Source organism: Dreissena polymorpha, chromosome 10 (assembly GCF_020536995.1).
Source record: "Dreissena polymorpha isolate Duluth1 chromosome 10, UMN_Dpol_1.0, whole genome shotgun sequence".
NCBI lineage: Eukaryota > Metazoa > Mollusca > Bivalvia > Myida > Dreissenidae > Dreissena > Dreissena polymorpha.
The window spans coordinates 8,715,898-8,738,047 of record NC_068364.1 but is presented as its reverse complement, the minus strand read 5'-3'; the positions used below and the strand labels follow the sequence as shown (position 1 = coordinate 8,738,047).

The following is a 22,150-nucleotide window of genomic DNA, read 5'->3' as shown; positions in this document are numbered from 1 at the left end:
TGCTACATTATAACATATTAGCAATTTTGACGTTTACACACATGTTTACAAATGTCCATCTTAAACTTTGAAATGTTTTTGCGACATATTGACACGATTTAATCTCACTGTGTTGAACTTTACAAAGAAACTTGGGCAACAGTTAAACATATGGCGGCTGATTATTGTCATATATACTACAAATATGAGCGCCAAAACGATAAACGAACGTTTTGCCAGAACGTTAAGAGCGACTCGATTAATTGACCCAATAAAACAAAGTATCCTCTTTGTCATAGCTCCACCTGTATAAGGCGTTCTAGGTTGAACACATGTTTGCACCCTTAAACCACTAACGTCAACATTGCTCATATAAAGCGGGAACACGTCTAATGGGATTTATTAACAGCTATTAAAGAACTTTGTTCTCATCTGACTTATAATTTTTGAATTAATGATTCGCTACCAGCTTTTTTTATGATCTCAGCTGATATGTGTTTTCTGGGAATTGCAAATTGAACGTCTGATCTGCTACGCGGAAGCGGTCGTGCTTGTACGCATACAAGTTCTGGATTCGAAACCCGTGACTGGCACACTGTTTACTATATTTGTTCTTTTTTTTCTGATAAAGATGTTAAACTTTTCCAAATAATATAGTTTTGTTGTTAAAGTCTCTATAACGCTCAAAATCAACAAAAAATTCGTTAAGAATTTCGTAAAATAACGTTAACACCTAAACACTCAGTGTTCCTTATAGCAAAAACCTCAATTTAAGCGCTAAATGTGGTATGATTACATAGATTATTGTAGCTACAAAATGCTCGTTTTTATTTATTTGTAACAGAATTAATTCCATTTTAATTTCCCCCGTATATATCTATTCATACGACACACGAATACTATGTTAGTGTTCATGTGTCGTATGAAAAGATATCGTTGCGGGAAATTAAAATGGAATTAAATTTGCAAAACAATACTAAAAATGATCATTTTGTATCTACAAACATCTATTTTGCCAGATCACAACTGGCGTAGAAATTCCGGCATAAGCCATAAGGAAAACTGATTTTTAATTGGTAATGTTTATTTTACGAAAAATTGAACGAAATTTTCGCTGATTTTGAGTAGTAATGTTACTTTAAATTTATATATTGAATGACCTTGGTCTTAAATAAGGACATCTGTAAACAAACTCTTTAAGGTCAGTAACCGTATACGAATAATAGATATTATCCAAGTAGACACGTGATGCTATACAAAGAGAAGATTATGCTGACAAGCTTTATCAATTGTTTTAATAAGTTAACATGAGCGACACATTGAGACATTGTATCCTGAACAAAAACTATTAGGTTTGTGTTTTCATCGATATAGAGGCAGTTTGTAATAAATATTATTTTGTGTATATGAAATTCATTTATATTGAATGAACTTGGTAAACAAATAGAGAGATCGTCTGTCAAAGTTTTCATTTGGCATTATACACGACTGTAAATATTTTCACCTTGCTAGGCAACATCAGCGGTTATTGGTTTGTTCAATTGTTTTTAATGAAATGAACTCTAACATAATGGAACACAGTGACGTCAAAGCATTCGTTAATTATTTGTACACTTTTCTAGAACATGCATTGATACACAACTAGGTCACGCCGCTCCATTTCCCCATAATCTCCGTAATTGCGATTCACAAAATACCCTTTTCAGTTGTATTATGTTGAGTTGCTGTTAGACACAGTCTCACTATATCTAATAATAAAGAGTTTTGCAAACATATCGCGGAAATTCGCTGGCCATTTCTTGAAGTTATTGTTTTAAAACCTTCTTAATTATGGTTTGTTTTGTTATGCCGACGATGTACATCGTGTAAGTCATAATAAAACACATGTTCTGTTCTGTGCTGTTCTGTAATAGTTAACATGTAGTTAATTAGTGTTAACGTCACACTCACGTGTGTTGTCTTCTTTTGAAAATTAAATATATGAGAGATATTATTTTAATTAGTCCTCCCATTGTTGTTTGTTAATTTTTTAGGCATTTGTATAGTATTACCTGATCATATTGTATTGGAGAGTGCTTATGGTGTAAACTTGTTCTAACCTCAGATGAAAAAAGTGTCATGTCATCGCCACCGCTACCACAGGCGCCGCCAACGCCACCACCACCACCACCGCCGCCACCACCACCACCACCACCACCACCACCACCACCACCACCACCACCACCACCACCACCACCACCACCACCACCACCACCACCACCACCACCACCACCACCACCACCACCACCGCCACCACCACCACCACCCCCAACACCACCACCACCACCACCACCACCACCCCCAACACCACCACCACCACCACCACCACCACCACCTGTATAGGAAGTATCTTGGTTGTTTATAAATTGACATAAGAAAAGAGAACTTGCTTGAGACTTATGAACTATGAACATTCTTGAAGAAGCTTATTTAAAAGAAAGAAATCAAATCATGGTTGACCACAGTATTAGGGAAGCCTATAAAGCACGATTTACATGGCAATTTACAAAACCATGGGGCACAACTAATCATTATATTCATGGTCGGACCGTGGTTAACTACTATCGAGGATATAAATTAACAATACCATGAACATATAATCATATAATCCAAACAATTATCATGGTTATAATTATTGTCAAACCATGGTTGAAAGCACCAAACCGGGCTGTGTACGAAACATGCTAACATGTTATTACCATAAACCGTAGTCTTTATAAAGAAAATGGTCGAAAATGGTCATCAAAGCGGCAATACGCAAAGGCATAAAACATGGTTAACCAGGGATAAAACACTGCTATCTCAAGGTCAACTAGGGTCTTTGAGACGTGGTCCACAATGTTTTAAACACGGCTATCCATGTTTCTACTCTGTTCATTTCACAGGAATGGTCTCTGCTGGAGACCTTTCCGGTGTCATTTACTCAAGCATTGACTTAATGTTACCGTGGTGTAATGGATAATGTGTCTGCGTTGCGCTCGGGTGGTCACGGGTTCAATCCTTACTGTGGGAGCGTTCTTACGATTTCCCCAAAGAAACGAAGTACTGGTTCTTGGCCAAGGAAACGGACTCGAGAGCGTTTACATAAGCATGAGCTCGAGTTAAAATAAATAGGTGTAAACTAACTACTGAGCTGGAGTCCGTAATTTAGAATGTTGCTAGCGAGCCATATTCTTGACCGGGCATCGGACTTACTGCATCTGATGATATTTTAATTGCCGACTGACGCAAAATATTGCAAAATTAGTGAATTAAGCAATACATGGGGACAAAACTACTTGCAATTGTCAAAGATCGCGTTGTTTAAAAAGGTGGCTGATTTCTGGCATAGCGTTCTGTTGTGTTGGATATTTTTAAGAAGGTGCCAATGCAAAAAAAAAATACAATACCATGCAAACAAACGACGCACGTATCATAGCAACGCATTGATATCTGCCTGATATAACGTTGCCTTATATATATATTTGTTAATCATACCACAACATTGATATCGGCCTGATATAACGTTGCCTGATATATTTTTATATCATGGTCGGCAGGAAGTTCTTATATCAGTCAATGTTTGGAGTTACGTGGGATTTGCAATAAAGTCAACAATTTCTATCAACATGAATCAGGTTCAACAAAACACTTTGATACCAAGAACGTACATATTTTATTCAAGTTTAAAATAATAAAGCATAAAAACGTTTATTTTTTTTAAATGACGTCATCAATGAGACAATAAATCTTAAATATCGATAGTGTCATTGCACTCGCAAATGTTGCACAGAAAGTCAAGACAAATGATAACTGTATGCTAATCCTCAACTGTTTAAACGAAGGAGTTAACACGCTTATGTCAATATTGACACCATCATCAAAATGTCTTTTTCAAAACACATGCCCAAAATGGCGTCTGCAAACTATTTGGTAAGGTGTGTTCTTCGATTAAATTTGTCGCTGCAGTCCCATCCTGATCTATAATTCAAGACGTTTAGAATTAATGCGGGTGTGCTCTTCTCATTCGTAGTGCAAACAACTTTTTTTTCTCTATACGATGTTTAAAATAAGCGATAATTCGCGTCGTCTTTTAGAACGCCGTTGCTACATGTATGTCAACGTGTTAAAGCCGGATCAGCAAGATCAGCGGGGATCCGTACATTTTAAATATAATATGGATTATTTTGCAGATTTTTAGGAAAATGTGGTATGATAAACAGAAAAACAGGTTACTGTCCCATCGTTTTGTATATATCAGGCTCGGCACGAATAAAAGAACGGCTCGGCAAGCCTCGCCGTTTTATTATTCTAAGCCTTGCCTGATTTATTACAAAAAGATCAGGCAGTAACCTGTTATTTTTTATATATCCGCCACACTGAGAAAAATGCGAAAATAATAGACTAACGATATACTTATTTTGATCCATCTGCTATTTAAGGGTCTTGTCATTCTATTATTTTGGGAGACTTCATATAAATCTCATCTTAAAAAGGCCTCCTATGCAAATGTGTGAGGAATTTTAACTGACAATTTTATTTTACTATGTAGGCCTATTGCGCATAAGCACTTATTGCAATGTTATAGAGTGATCTACTTAACTGAATCCAAACACTTGTGTTATCAATCAATGTCCAATGTCCGCTAAATCGATTCTGTTTGCATGTAAATCTCTATCCGGTTTTGTATTTGTTGACAGCAACAAGCATTACATTTTAATGTTATAGACGAGTTCAATTATAATATTTGTATAACTCTATAGAACCTCATTGAACATTTTATGATAAATAGAGTAATGGAGAACAGTTTGCATTTCCAGTAAATCAAATATTAAAGGGGCCTTTTCACAGATTTTGGCATGTATTGAAGCTTGTCATTGAATGCTTTATATTGATAAATTTTAACATGGGACCTAAAAATCTCCAGTAAAAAATAGAATACAATTTAAAAAAAGTAACAAAAAAGTAACCCGCAATTGGACTCGAACGACTGACCCCTGGAGTCCTGGAGTAAAAAGTCTCCCGTTTAGATCATTCGACCATCCGTGCTCATGCTATGTCCGAATGCATTTTTTTACTTATATCAGCAATCCTCGTAGTTTCCCAAAATAAAACGACAACAAAAGAACTGTCCAAATGATTCAATCATTACGCGTTGCAAAGCTTTATAATTTTCAGGTTTTCAAATCGTCAAAAGATGCATATAATGGATATTTTAGAGCATGGTAAATGTTCAGTATTACCATTTCCTCACAAATATCATAACTAAAACGAAAATTTGTGAATCTGAATCAACTTTTTTTAATTTTGTCAATTTACCAAAACATGAAAAGGCCCCTTTAAAATGTTAGTTACAACACATTTCATAGGGGGATTTTGCCCGCGAGTGTCAACTTTTATGTATCAGGGACAACACTTTCCGCCTAAACTGGATTTTTGATTAGCAGAGACTTTCCGCAAAACGAAACATACCATAAAAGCGAAAAGTGTCGTCCCTGATTAGCCTGTGCGGACTGCACATGTTAATCATGAACGACACTACGCATATGCAGTAAACTCCCTTTTCACAGAGCACGGCACATAATTTTAAAAAAATTTCTATAACGTGGTTCAAGCTGTAATACTATTGAACTGCCCAACGTGCTTTTGTGAATAACATGTTCACAATGGTCTTTTTATATATAACATTTGTCTACTTTTTAGACAATATTGGTAACTAGTTTTGCATAATACCTTTGTCTTTTTTCAATGCAATTGATAATATAACACTATAGAACAAAAGTTGTGTTGTGCCGGGCATTACTATCATATTGGCTTTCAAAACAATTAAAACAGTGTCTGCCTTTTAAGAGCTTCATTACGAATTCATAGGTGAAACATGAATCACACTTTTGTCTGAAAAATAGTATACGCGTTTACATGACAATGATGAAGTAGAAACAAGTCGGCTGAGACCAAACACTACGAATAATTCATGAATGTATTGAAATGCTTGCGACGGCAGTACTGAAAGTCTAAACCGTTCCCTTTCATTCGTTATTGTGTATTTATTCTAAAGCTGAACATTACGGAATCGTTGAGATACCGTCATACGGGTGATTCATATAATGGAGTAGTAGGTACCGTAATTACTCTTCGAGCGCACTTAAAACTTTGTTTGGGTTTTCTGCACATTGTGATGAATAATATACGCCCTTCATCAATGTTTGGGTATCCCCATGTCACTTGCCGACATGACAACGCGTGTTTGTAAATACCACTTATTTAATTGTTTTAATAACTGAAAGATAATGAATGTTGCAATTGGAACCATAATTGGTCACAAAAATGCTAAAACAAACCAATCCGGAGGACAAAGTTAGATACAACCAGATTTCGACATAATAAATAATATCTACCCGACACGGAAGTTTACAAAACCACGTAAACAGGATTCAAATATAAAGATTGAACAAAATACAACAAGCAGATTCATTGAATTGATATCCCCGACAAATAAATTGTGGGTATCGATGAATGAACTGAACAATCGTTAAACGTAAACTCTTTACACAACTGCTTATGGAAAACCTCATTGATACTATTTAAATACATGTTTATGAAACCTATAAAAGTAGTTGTTAAATAGAGCTCCCTGGTGAAACAATTCCAAATGAAGCTGAATTTGTAATGAAAAAATGCAATTTAAAATTGGTGTTTTGAAAAGCGTGACAAGCAAGCACGTTTCATTCCCTGGTATCAACATTGTGCTCCCGACGGCTTCCCGTCGAGATGAACTAGTTTTGGGCTAAGGTTTTAATTAGGGTGGGGGTCAGGGGATGTGCGTACATGTCAGGTTTATTCGTTTAAGTGAAAAATAGTGCGCGAACAAACAACAACATTAGGTGATAACTTTCACGCTGTCATGTTATACAATTAATACCATTTGCTTTCTGTCCTCAAGTATGGGGTCATATTATCTGCCAAAATAGATGCATAGCGTCTATACATCCGCAACTAAAAACTATAAGGGTGCTCCAAAATGACAACTTGATATATTTTGATAAATTTGTCAATTTAAAATAATTATTTATTAAGAAGCTTTATTATCCTTAAAACAGTTTTGTACGTTTTGTGCAAAATTATTATTACACTTTAAGCTGACAATACCCAAAGAACAAAGCTCACAAATACCAAGCGATATTTCCAGATTTCAATGGTATAAACACGAAATGGGTTACGCGACAGCTTATGTTCACATTTTTGTAAGTTGAACGTATTCCCATAGACTATATTTTTTATACTCCGTATATTTGGACTGTTAAATGTCTAAAGACAAACACAAATAAGAGAAATAAACGGTATGCGTTTAAAGCTTAACCATGCGTTTTGCACTATCTGCGTAAATCAACTAGAGGAAAGGGGTATTTTCTCATGTTCATTACCTATCACGCGATGCATGAATTACACCAATCAAAATCAAAATCGATCATTTAAGTATTTGTGATCAATACTTCCGCGTTATGATCAAAGGCGTTAGCTATTAACACTTCTCTTCACGAGTCAGTTACTATTAAATACGTACGAATGCTCGACGCCTAGATGCTAGCTGGATTAAAAATAAACGAATTCGTAAGTATTTATTTTAGTATAAATAAAGCGCTACGTCTACATGCCAGTATTTTTCTGATAGTATGTAATTATATATGAAAACTTATTTGAATGATAAGTGTATATATTGGGTTGGTTTATCAGTAATGATTAACTTATCGTATTATTGATTTACATGCCATTTGTCTTGTATTTCTTTTTGTTACATGTAAATATGTATCGTTAGTATGTGAAGCATTAGATGTCATTGTATATATGCATACACATTAAAGAAACCTCGTCAAATAGACTTACTTGAGAAAAAACAATATTTTGATACTTATAACATATATTTTAATTTAATCAGGACATGCGTATGCTTTTAATTAATGTTTCTTTTTATACAATATAAATGCTTAAATAAATGCCTATATTTCATTTCGAGAATGAATGCATAAAAGATTTTGTTTCATTAATAATAAATTATATTCTGTTGTTTTTTTTTAATTCTCAATAACACTTGAGTAAGGCCTGTCACTTTAACATCAATAAACTGCAATTAATACACAGCTTGCCGAAAGACTAATTGTTTTTACAAACACCATTCCAAAATGCTATAAGTTATATTTTTGCGTATATAAACCGTCGCAAATTTGCAGAATGTTGTTCTATCATTGAACTGCAACAGTCATTTTCATTAGCATTTCAAACTACAAAATGTACATGTGCAGTTCAGTATTCCGGAACGTGATTTACGCATGTTCGGATGGAAAACCCTCGTCTTGATTGTACGTCAATTGCATCATAACTTTAAATAGCAACATGACCGGATGTTTACACGACAGTTTAGAAAAATTATAACCGCATGTGTTCATGCAATTCTGTAATAGGTAAAACGTCATTTTAAGCATTTAAATAGCAATATTAATCGTGCCTCGTAAAAACGCGTATATATCAGGCACAGAGTATTATGCCACACGGTGACGGCTTTAGTTAGACCTCTAAGCAGGTATTTAGATGTTAAAAACAAGGTAAATTTTCGTTTCATTTTTTTGTTGAAAACGCATAATCGGATATCTCGAACTCTCGTTATCTCGAAAAAATGTCTTGTTCCCGCCGACTTCGAGATAACGAGAGTGGACTGTAATGTTTTTTTTTATAATTTTATATGCAGTGCCATATGGATAATACACGTCAAACAGCTTCAAATATACATCAGCTGTAATAAAATTATAACTACAAAGATGTATACATAACAGCGGGTATATATTTATCACTTCGATTGTATTCAATAATGTTTCTCTAGTTACAATTGAAACAACTTTTACGCAAAATGACAATTGTCATTAAATGATGATTGCTGTTTGTTTTTCGACCCTACAATGAAGCTTCAATTCCCTTTTTTTAATCGATTTCATAATTTAAAAAAAAATGAATGCAATCTTGAAAGTTATTTTTTGTGCAAATTGTTATCTTGTTATCGAAAAACACCTTCTCGTTGTGTCTTTCTAGTTCGAAACAAAATATTTGAACAGTAAAACTCGGTTATCATTTGATGACAGCTTAAGTACGAAAATAATTGGTATCAATTACAATTTAAATATTTAATAGGCGGTTTAAATTAATCGATGGATACCTTAAAACAAAACAACTCGAGTCTTCGGCTACAAAATCAAGAAATAAAGAAACAATTAGTTAAGTTAACGTACAAACTCGATAGTATTGAAGGACGTTGAAAAAACTAAGTTTTTTTTTCAAAATCGCGTGTCGGCTTGGTGTAAAGTTGTAGGATAAAATCGAAAACTGTGAAAATTCATTGATGACAATTGAACACTCGCGGAGTCAGAACATATACGCGTCGATAGGGCTCACAGAATCGGCAGCAGCGGATGAACAAAATATTGTACAAGACGGATTTTGTTAAATATACGCTTTGTGTACGCAAATACTTTAATGAATAAGTGCAAACTTAAGACGACAGTCCTGCAAGAGTCTCGAAATCAGGCTCGAAATCAAGGACGTTACGCACCTGTGCAATTCAACAAGCTAATAATAGAAAACGATATTATCACTATGACAAGATACAAATCAAATCACGAAGTGTGGAGCTGCACTGTCCAATAACCAGCTATGTGCACGGTTACGTGAAACCGATATACGCAACGTTGAAATAGCGACAGTGTAAATGTTTTGTTTCTACTGTCATTGACGAAAAACTAAGGGAAGAGTATGTTTATGCAATATGTCATGCCATTCAGTCAGCCATAATAACGTCGTAAGTAGACTCGATTTAATCAAATTCGCTTTTAAGATCAGAACGAGATCATTTGTGTGCGCTTCGTGCTTTTTTCCGATTGGTGTTAAAAAGTGTTTTACGACGCATAAGCTAGTTAAACATATTTATTTGTAGAAGGAAGGCTTTGGGTGATTTAAAAAAATGTGTTTATATTAGAGGCGACACAAGTTGAATAATAATGTCATGTGAATGTTAAATTCAGCTTCTACAGAACAATCGTTTAAAATGAAATTAACAATCTATATCGAAAACTATGTAGGCCTAACGAAATTAAACCTTAATATAGTGTGTCGGTAAACCAAACATCAGATACGTGTAACAATTCGCAGTGCGAGCGCAATAAAACATTCTTTGTATTCTTACTGAACGATATTATGTGAGGAAAAGTACAACATCTGATAATTTGTTGGAGTTTCATATGTTAAATTATATAAAAAGCACTATACTGGGAATGATTTCGTGGCAGCGCATAGGCAAATTTGTTTATTTGTGCATATGGTAATTATTCGAAAACGAAAATACGAGCTCATAATACTGCTTTGCCATATGCTGTGAGTCTGGTCAACGTAGTGGTTGGTAAACGCGATTTTCATCTAACCGACTCGGGTTAAATCTCCGTTCCCGGCGCATGTGACCTGGTTGACCTGACATGCGATGTTCCCTCCACATGCCCCGAAAATCGCAGCTATAATTCAAAATTCGTTTTAATACACGAGTCAAGTAAATAAATAAGGTAGAAGTTCTGGGACACATACGAATAAAAAAAGAATGCAGCTTCATGCGCTTAAAGACAACATTATAGCATATTACATATTTTTTCTGTTAAATACATATGAGAGGTGATAACGTTGAATTGTTGAATTAAATGTGCACACAAAAACATGAGATTGCTACATGTCGAAACTAACAATTTGGCAAATGCAATTTTACATTCCAGTTAAGACAAATGATGTTCTTTTCTTCGGTAAATGATTGCTGTAAAAGCCGAACATTTATTGCTCTTTTTGAGCCGATTTTGTCATAATTTGAAAAACGAAATTCGTTTAATTAAGAATCGTGCAACCGTTCTTGAATGAGATAAATATAACTTTCATCCTTTGAGTTTACAAATAAGAGTTACAAAAAAACACAACATGTAATGTAATGAACGCTTGGGCGCACTGAAAGTATGCACGGAGAAATCGAGTGTGTTTGGCGGTTTTCTTTCATTCAGCTTAGGGCAGTCAAACTGTAAAGACAACCTTATAGTTTGTGTCTGTTTTAATTATTTTTGTATTTTAATTACTATTGCAGCGTGAGTAAATTTTGGAACATAATAAATGTTATAGGTATGGGTAATTTTTTAGATGAAAAACAAAATAGGTAGATATTGTATAATGAGTATGAATGAATTTCATGTAGATAACACTAAGTGTGTTACTATGTATGTGTTGACCTATTGTATCATTTGGATATTGATCATGTTTGATGCAGACAGTAGACTGTCTAGATGCTTTTCCAAATACAGAAAATGTATTGAAAAATATATAAGTCGTGTTTTGTTTATTTGCAATAAGTAAGAAAGTACATATTTACAGTTTTTTATTGAAGATTCGTATAGCAGATTGACTGGGAGTAGATTGTTGATATCTCAGAAGTAAATGAAGCGGTATTCGAGAAAGATATAATCACATGACAAGTTTCTTAAACTTTCACGTTGATACCTTTTTTGTAAATTGAAATTACTCTTAATAGTAACATAATGTTGTAACTACTTCGCGTAATGCTTTAACTACTGCATACAATGACGAATGTACCTAACGTATAGAAAATTGCACAAAGCATAATGTATATTCCACTTAAAATAATGATTAATGTACTGCAAACAACGAAAACAGTCATATGAAGTCAGTAATGGCGTTCCATTTGTTTCGGTGAGTGTTATGTAAGCTTTGGACATCAGAATCGTTAACAAATTAATCGTCTGAAGTTCGTATTTACAACATCAAAATGTAAAACGTAGAAAAGAATAATCACTTCAAACGAAATTAATGTCTCTGGAGGGTGATGGTTTAGTGTAAACCTATTGAATCTCATTACAAATAGATAAACATATGCAACAGTTTGAGTTTACGTGGTTCCTTTTCTAACTTCCCCGATAATCGTTTCTTTCATATTCGTATTACAAAATTAGTAGGTAATTGAGAAAGTGTGATTCGTGAACGAAAAGAATATCATTACGTACAGCTCTACTATTAATTTTTGCTACTTAATGTATGTAATCATTATACGAAATTAGCAATTATGTTATGAAAGACACAATTATGCGTTTACAATTTGCGAAAATTAAAGTGCGTATTAATAATTCATAAAATAGTTATGATCTGATTTAAGTCTTCATAACATGATTGCATTCTTTAAATGAATTTATAATCGTAATCTTTATTATTAAATAAAAAGTTTTAACTATTGGGTGAAGATGTTCGACCAGTAAACTTGCCAGTACATAATATTTAAATCGCCCATTATTACCTTTCAACATTTGGATCCTAATAGTTTTCTTTATTCCAATATATAAATCAAATGACATATGCTGATTCCACAAGGACACACTATCAAATCAACCGTGTATGTAATTTAAAACCCTGAAATAGAATATACAAGGTTTAAATAGTTTTTAAGTATAACTTTACGCAAACGCTGTTGCCATAGCACGTGAAGCTGGAATTTGTAATATGTTCAGTGAAACTAGTTTTCAATGCATGATGCATCAGATATAATTTCTATGCTCAAATTTTAATTTTCCTTCTTCCGTTACTTTATGAAAAAATATTTATAAAATGAGTTACGACGAGATATGTGTTGCTGGATTTCTGAGGAGAGATAACAGCATGTGTGTGCTTATATGTTCTTTATTCCAATTGTTACACTTCACTTACTATCATAAACGTATATATTATTCATATGTAACCCAGCCAGAAAAATCTCCGACCACAATGGTGATCGAACCCGGGGCCTCTCGGTTCCAAATCACGCAGACACTCTACTGTGTTGCTATTTAAGCTAGCTCATATAGCAAGGCCGTATAAGTTCTCCTTATACCGAACCCTATTACACAACTTTTTTAATTTTGTCAATTAACCAAAACGTGAAAAGGCCCCTTTAACCATATTATGCTATATTCTTAAATCTAATTTTGTAAAAATAAGAGATATAGTTGACGCTTGTTCGTAATTTCATTTCATCTTTCCGCAAAAAGTTGTAACTCTGTTGCTCTGGTCTCCTTCCTACAATTAAGTAATTAAATGGTAATTACTAAGGATGCAAGAGGTTAACCGGTAAACCGGTTAACCTACCGAAACGACAAATTAACCGGTTACATTTTCGGAAAAAGATTTACCTGAAAAAATAATTTTAGTATGTTTTTTTCTTGGAATATTTTTTTCACTTTTTCATAATACAATTCGTACGATGTTACGTTTTGCGCGCGACAACTGCCAATTTGTGCTGGCGACTAATAAGAACAACATGCCGCACCATCGACGGTAGTAAATAACGTGTCTACAAACAAGGCAATACAGCAATACATCAGTACCTTAGTGGTAACAAACAGGGGGTACGTTTTGATAATTGGCACTGTTGATTTGTTTAACTCGCGAAAATTTAACTAGCGAATTGCGGGGAGTGGGGGCTATTAGCGAAGTCGCAATTTACACTTTTATCGAACTCGCGTTAAAATTCATTTGAGACATTGGATGGCTTATTTTGATGTTTTGTCTTATTCTTTTTCGCAGGAAAAATAAATACAATATGTAGCAAACCTTTACAGAATTATTAAAATAAATGTTACAATACATTTTATTAAGAAAAAGACACGTAATCAACGAAGAACGGTCCTATTTATTTAAATAGGAAGAGTTTCGGACCATTCCATATAATTTCGCCTACACGATTGAACATGTTTACAAGCAGTAAGCCAGTCTACATGCACACATGTCTTGTCTGGGTATATCGATAAAAAAATACATATCAAACTTAATCATACATAGGTCTGTATTATTAATAAGATCGAACAATTTTTATTATATAAATGGAAAGCGTCCAAAACATCTAGTTCACACGTTGGGTAAATAATGCGTCGATTGCAATTGCTGATTATTGAAATAGACTGACGATTTACTGTCAATAAGCGCTATTCACACCGATGAAATTTATTCGTACTCAATTCATTTAATCTTTTCTTTAATGTGCAATGCGCTTTTCACAATTAATTGAAAACCATCGCATTATTGAATCCATTTCAGTATATAAAGGCCTTCATAAATGTGTAATTTGTGTAGAAATTGAACATCTGAAATCGCTGAAATGCTTTGGTGCTTTTTTGAATGAAAATCAAAGTAAAATATTGATTGGGCTATTCAAGATTTACAACTGTCAAGTATAAATAGAATAATACAAACATTCGATTTACTTCTTTCTTTTCTTTTAAATCTTCTCGTTTCAAGTACAAACTTAAATTCAAAAGACGATGGCATATACATCATTTACATGTAGAATTTAGACTGTATATCACCTTTACACTGAAATGTTACCAATATTTAGCGGTTCGAACGTGTGAAATATCACATACAGATGAAATATTGTTATCTGTATTTTGTGTTAACACACAGGGGGTAAGTTTTAATCATTGGCACTGTTGTTTTGTTTAACTCGCGAAAATTTAACTAGCGAACTGCGGGGAGTGGGGGCTATTAGCGAAGTCGCAATCGACACGTTTATCGAACTCGCGATAAAATTCTCCATTATGTATAGAGTGTTCGCAAATCAACGAAATCTTAATACCTTTTGCTGGTTTAAAGCATGCAAATCCTACTTTGATTGTCTGGGCAATTGTGTTCTTTGTGAAAATTCTAATGTCAACATGAATGTTGCCTCAGTGAAACAACGAATCCGTGGCCAGTGCCAACAAACATGGTTAGAATCCATATCAAATATGCCTAAGTTATTTTACTACTGTAAATTTAAAAGTACTTTTGAATATGAGGACTAATTAGACTATGTATCACATGAAAAATCAAGAATATCCCTTACAAGACTATGTCTGAGCTCTCATAATCTAGACATTGAAACGGGTTGATACAGAAATGTAGATCGCAGTAATAGAGTGTGTAGATTATGTTCATTAAACACTATTGAATCTGAATACCATTTCTTGTTATGTTGTACTTCTTGTACTGACTTAAGGAAAAAATACATAGTAAGTACTTCCTGGCCGTCTATGAATATGTTTATTAATTTCATGTCATCTAGGTCCAAACGAAAAATCAGAAGCGTTGCTAAATATTGTCATAATGCTATGATGCATTGCTTGCTGTGTGATCTCTGAGTATACTTATTTGATGTATATATTATAAAAATAGTCATATAATATGCGGGTTTATGTGTGTATGACTGTTTGTATATATATATATATATATATATATATATATATATATATATATATATATATATAATACTTAATAATTTTTGTAAATGGCACAAGGCAATGCTTTTGCCGTTTTTGCCAATTAACGAAACGAAACGATAAAATTCAGTTGAGACATTGGATGGCTTATTTTGATATTTTGTCATTTTCTTTTACGCAGGAGAAATTAATACAATATGTAGCAAACACTTACAAAATTATTAAAATAAATGTTACAATACATTTTATTAAGAAAAAGGCATGTTATCAACGCAAGCGATCTCAAATTACTTTCGTTGGCATTGTTTACGTGTACTTTAACATTTTAACTACTTAAGGTGTTTCGGTTAACCGGTTACTAACCGGTTCCGGCAAAAGGTTAACCGGTTAATGATTTTTGTAACCTCTTGCATCCCTAGTAATTACATTGAATGCATTTTGATTCTCTTTTACTATTGTTTAATTTAAGTTGCAAAGCTTTGAGGTTAAATTATATTTACACTTATATGTATCATAAATATTGCTGGGCCAAGTGTGAGGTTGAGCGCTCTTAAACCAGTTTAAACCCCCAGTGCTTTATATTGACTGTTCCAAGGTGCTACCCCAGCTTTATTCTACTATGTGTGTATGTTGTTTCGTATGGCGCCTTACTGTTCTGGAAATTAGTCACTTGCCTTAAATATATGACCATAAACTTGTGTATAATAAGAATCCTACACTGCTGGAGCAGATGGAGTTTCACTTCTTTATATTCAAAGCTTTTAGCTTTTAAAATACTCATTTGGATGTAAAATACAAATTCAATATGTATGGGTTTTACGCTATATAAAATAGTGCAATATTTATAGGCTATTACATTCATTTGGTGTGGCCGTATTTGGTCCGTATAGTATTGACACACTTTCTGCAGTACCGTATTTACACGAGGGAGTTTGTCCAAGGAACGATGCCTCCGTAGGTAATATTATACTGGCCCATGGCAAACCATAGCCATGTTTTTAATTTATTGATTCTATACCTTCAATGCGTAAACATTGTATAATTTGACACAATGTATTTAAATATTGGCATTTTATGTTTGTAAATGTTATTTGAAGAGTGCGCACAAAATGACGTAATCTAAAAATATATATCATATGTGCATGTTTCTTTCATTTATACGAATAAATGAAAAGGAAACAGTTCAATACGTTGAAACGGCTTATTATTTAATAGCAGCGACACAAGTGATGTGTGAATTATAAATCATGGAATATACATTCTTAATACTAATTGTCAAAATTATTAAATTTAAGCGTGATATGCGCGACAGTATAATGTCGCTTATTACTTCGTTTAATATCATACGGTGCGTGAATACGAGTGTTTCAAATACTTACCGCTTAATTTGCACTTGTTTCGTTTATGTTTATGTTAGAAAAAATAATTGTGTTAATTTTTATAGTGAGGTATTTAATCAATAGTATTTACGTACTGTTAATTTGAGTCTAAACGATTGATGAAGAAATAATAACCTGTTTGGTAGAAAGAACAGCACGCTTTAACTTAGCGATTATTTATAAATGTTAAAACAAGGTTAAGGTACAATGCCACAAGCTTAAATGTGGGTGTTACATGATCTACTGCAATCAGGACGTGTCGCACATTTGTCTGAATATACTGATTGTAATTGATGGTTTGAGTAGGTTGAAAGACATTGATTTTTACAATTTTATTATGATCAAAATTTTAGAGTTTAACTTTTAAGTTTACTTACTGTTCTTTGAATACTTTTATTTTATAACCAAAGGGATTTAAAAATCAATTCTTGATGTAAGTTTGACTGTCATTAATATAACACCTACTGTATTTTATCGTAATAATTTTGTTTTTCAGGAAAATGCACAGCTTTCGAAATTTAAATATGTCTGTTATTACTTAGTTCTGTCTTAACTTAATGCTAGTTAAACGTATTATTTAAATAGTCATGAATACCTTTCGTCTGAACGCTAGCTGGATTTAAATCAACGGACAAATACGTGCTAGTATTACTTCAATTGTTCTGATATCGGTAAGTACACATTTAAATTATAAACACTCTGTTTAAGATGGTGAAATCAGACATTTTTATTTCACAATATTATAAGTTAACTAAGAATATATCTTTGAAACAGCGAAAGATAATACATCTTTATTTTAAATAAATGTCGTTTTTTAAATTCCAAAGCATTACACTTATTTAAGATTTGTTAAGAATATATATTCTAGATGGTTATTTAGGATAGAAAACATTAGCTTTTTAAACTAAGATTGCTTTACAGGAATTAGTTGAGTTGTGCAATAGCTCTAAACAATTTAAATTGGTTTATTGTGAACGCCCCATGAAGATGTATAATGTGTGTCTGTGAAAGATCATGTAACTATTGATAAGATTTTTACACTTTTGCTACATTATAACATATTAGCAATTTTGACGTTTACACACATGTTTACAAATGGTCTTCTTAAACTTTGAAATGTTTTTGCGACATATTGACACGATTTAAGCTCACTGTGTAAAACGAATGTATCATACTATTGTGCGCAAAGCTCATAGGTGGTACACATTCTGTATTGCATCATGGCATGCCACAAAATGCTTCTATTCGAATTTGAAAGATTTTCAGTTCTTACATTAACAGCACACTAACCTTTTGAAATATTCGATTCTAGATTGATCGAATGTATTACTTTATTAGTTGGTCTGTTATCCTTTTGAACAAGGAATAATAATCAAAATGTGTTTAAATATACACATTTATAAATCAGAGTTCCCTTTAATCAACGATTTGTCTATTATTTGTCTATGTATTTGGACATACATGTTATTCATGTAATTCACCACATTATATTAATCAAAACCAAATTATTTTTCCCACGAAAATAGAAAACATGATTATTAATTTCGTTTCGTTTGTTAATGAAGATTTATCAGGGTTTTGTCCGCCCCTAGTTTGCTATGTTGCAGATGCTTTGCTTTTATATTGCATATGACGTAGGACACTGTTCATAAGTCATAAGACCCAGCTCATACCGAATCAAAATACAAAATACAATTCCCCTTATAGGCGTTTGTAGTTTAAAGCGAGCAAAGGATCCTATTATTCTCCTATTGTAAACAATTATGCTTGTGACATTCTTTTCAATAGCGGATACTTGGAAGCAAATACTTCGTCAGCCTTCCACGGTGGCACAAAGGTGACATCACAGCTCAATGTTTTCCCGTCTCCAAAAAAATCTAGGGAAACACAAAATGAGTCTGTTTTCACGAGTTAATTTTTTGGGGACTCGGGAAACTGTGTTTTCCCCACTTTTTTGGAGCGGAGAACACACGTTCTGTTTTCCCGTCTCCAAAAAAAGACGGGAAAACAGAACTTGTGTTTTCCGCTCTAAAAAAAGACGGGACAAGAGTTCTGTTTTTCCCGTCTTTTTGTTTTTGGAGCGGTAATGTCACCTTAGTTCCACCGTAGCCTTTAGCATAAAGCTGTGTTCTTTTGTATGGAATATTGCATAATAGCTTATGTAAATCTACTCTCCTATTTGTAAGTTTTCGTTCATTTCTTTCTTTCAGCAAAATATCTCGACTATATTGATTAAAGGTGTCCGCCAAAACAACACAGAACATTATTCTGGCAAATTTCCAATATAATTATTAAGTAAATATAATCCGGTCAATGGTGTCCCAAATTTTTTTGGTTAGATTTCAGTTGCGCCATACTACCATTGTCTTGTGTTAATATTTTGTTGATAACGTCACTGATGAACGACACCCTCAGGGAAGAGTATTGATTTGCAACATTTTTTGCAATTCAGTCATTCATTATAACTGTAGACATATCTTCAATATAAACGGACGACTTAAATCTCAGTGATCGGGGAGGAGGGGGGGAAGGGGGGGGGGGGGAGGGGGGGTTCATGTCGAAGTCGGCTGAAGATGCATATCGAAGCAGACTTTAAACCGCACAGTTTAAACGTTTAACCTTAAACACACTCTACTGAATCACAGTCGTTTTAAGGACCACTTTTGTTTGTCGGAAAAAAGTATCTTCGGGTTGGATCGGGTATTGATATAAGATTTCATCAACTTTTAATTCCAATTTCAAGTTAATCAACAGCATAACACACATATTACTAATGTACATCGACTATCTAAATATAAAGAACTCAAAATGTTCATAAATGAATATGCGACCGTGAATATCATATTACTATTGATATTGTAAATAAATCATGCTTTTAAATTAGTTTCGTGACATGGGCTACTATTTAAGCTATGTTGATAATTGTTTGATTGCACCTGATCCACTTAAAGCCCAGGGTTCTTAATGACTATTGGTCATGACTACCTTTAATTATTTATTCATTTCCTTTATGATCATCCAAGCTCGAATGCACAATATCGAGACTTAAACAAATCGCACAATTGTATTAAATTTTCATGCATCACTTAATAAGCAAGATAATCATCAGCATGTGTTACGTTGCCAATTACGCATTCGATGAATATCTCTGTAAAGTTTACTTCGGTGATTTTGTATGCTTTATATATTATAGTCTGTGCCTTTCGTATTGTTGCAAATACTGGAATAAACCATGCAATTGGAGAAAAATTGAAAACAATATATTAATATGATTAAAAATAGCATTATTCCACTCGTTGATAAGTGAAAGTGTAATTGCAATTAAAAATGTATGTAATAAAGTATAACGCAATAATATCCCTGTATAATAAACTCAGTAAACCAATTATTCAGTTTTTTGAAATTTTCATTCATGTTTTGGTGAACATTTTGGTGAGATTTTTGGGGAAAATGATAAATTTTGCCATAGGGAAGCAGCATGTAAGATGCTGTAATTTTGGGCAACAAATTATCACTGTACTTATTTCTTCCGCTATTGTTTCTCAAACGTTATACAAGAGAAAACAACAACAAATACCGTCTTTTTAAGTTTTTTGTATCATATTATGTCCTATATAACAACATTGCCATAACGATGGAAACGTTTGCAAATTTATTTTCATAGAAAACCGGTTCTTCTTTTTTACTTATAAAAACTTGCGATTTAATAATTATTCAAGGTAACTTTTGCGTTTGATGTGCAAGTAATTTGGATATTGGAATAACAAGCAGTAGTCATCTATATACAAAATCAATATCGGCTAAATCGTCAACCCGGTATGATCGTTTATACAAAAGGAAACCTGTTATCATTCACAATATTTTAGTACATTCAGCCGCTTTAACTGTTATAATGAACGATATTATCGAATAATGCATTTGTTCATATTGACAATTACTTCCCAGGGATACAATAAGCCCATGTTAAATAATAATCGTCCTTTAAAACTTCGATATCTTCTTTATTAAATCTTCTTATGTTTAGTAATCCGCAATGAAGCTCATGTAATACTTCGTTATATCGTACAATTTCGTAATCCAAAACCAGAATAAAACAAGTATAATGTGTTGAAAATCAATACAAGATATTGGTTCTTTTTCGCAATAGTAAAGTTTGGACCCCTCTGTTGTATTGCAGTGAAAGCCTGGGTTTTGCATGGAGATGCCCGGGGTTCAATTTTCTCGCTGATTTAAAAACGTTTAATCAACCATTAAAAAAGTTTAATCAACATTTTTTTGCAATTATAGTTGTTTTAGACTATTTAAATTTCTATAGTGTTGTTATAAAATACATTCAATGACACTAAAATATAAACAAAGTTTGAACGAGTCCATTTATATAGTGTTTTACAAATGTAAATACATTATGATTCATAAAATTATGGGACACCTAAAATTCTCAACTGAAGAATGGTTATGGCATATTAATGGTTTGCAAACTTTGTTGCCATATCAAGTGAATCTTGAACTAGACATTTCTAAGGTTTAACTGAAATAGTTTTCAAATTATCGACCAAGGGCACGTACTATGTTTTAATATTTGGAAAGGGACTTATAACTAGAGATAAGTATCTATGTTTGATAGTTCTCTGGGCGGAGGTAACATCACTTGTGTGCATATGATTTCATCATTAAACCTCATTTTCTCTCATTAACGATTATATAATGCATTAAGGTAAAACATATCGCAATTACGTTTTTCTTTGTGAATGTATATGTTCATATAAACTTAATTGTTCGGCGCATTTTCTTAAAGCCACACGACTTATTTGGCAAAGTAAATTTAAGTATAAATAAGAAACATATTTTATCAATGCCAATTAGAATATATCTGGTGGTAACAAGGAAGAACTCCGTCGCTGTTGCGCTTTAAAACTTACACAACTTGTCGAAATGGACGTATACGTATAGAAATCCTACTTTCGGTTTTAAAAGCGGTACCGTTTGAAATATAATAAATTACTTGCTATCTAGGCTTTAAATTTAATGTTATTTTTGACAATAAGAATATATCTGGTTAATACAAGGTGAAAATCCGTCTTTGTTGAGCTTTAAAACTTAAAAATAATTGCGTTTGTAGAAATAGACGTATTCGTTTAGAAATCCTACTTTCGGTTTCACAAGCGGTACGGTTTGAAAAATCATAAATTACGTGCTAACTAGGCTGTAGATTAAATGACAATATTGCTCACTTTTAAATTGCATCTATATGTATTGATAAACATGTATTTCATTTCAAAAAGATGCTTTTTATATTAATTTATTTGGTAGTTAAAATCACTGCTTTCAGTGCATAACATATGATGGTGTTTTTTTTCCTTTTAGCCATGCATAGGAACTGACGAGCAATTACATTGAACAATCACGGACGCATCACAAGGATGCTGATTATTGCGTTCGTTGGTAACAATGTATTTTATCCTGTTC

The 22,150-nt window shown here is 33.2% G+C and overlaps 2 protein-coding genes across 10 annotated transcripts in view; one reads left to right on the top strand and one right to left on the bottom strand.

Annotated features, from left to right (window-relative positions):
* LOC127848007 (dynein axonemal assembly factor 11-like) overlaps positions 1-22,150 on the bottom strand; it is a 234,516-nt gene that overhangs the window by 104,521 nt on the left and 107,845 nt on the right. The window lies entirely within an intron of this gene.
* The window catches only part of LOC127848005 (uncharacterized), a 139,760-nt gene that overhangs the window by 38,569 nt on the left and 79,041 nt on the right, over positions 1-22,150 (top strand). For 4 of the 7 annotated variants that reach the window (XM_052380276.1, XM_052380277.1, XM_052380278.1 and 1 more), the window contains exons 1-2: positions 7,132-7,608; positions 22,049-22,126. In XM_052380276.1, the coding sequence (XP_052236236.1) occupies positions 22,105-22,126 (22 nt within the window). In that variant the 5' untranslated portion in view covers positions 7,132-7,608; positions 22,049-22,104. Of the gene's footprint in view, positions 1-7,126; positions 7,609-22,048; positions 22,127-22,150 lie in introns of those variants that run through there. The other 3 variants (XM_052380273.1, XM_052380274.1, XM_052380272.1) reach the window with 2 other exon arrangements.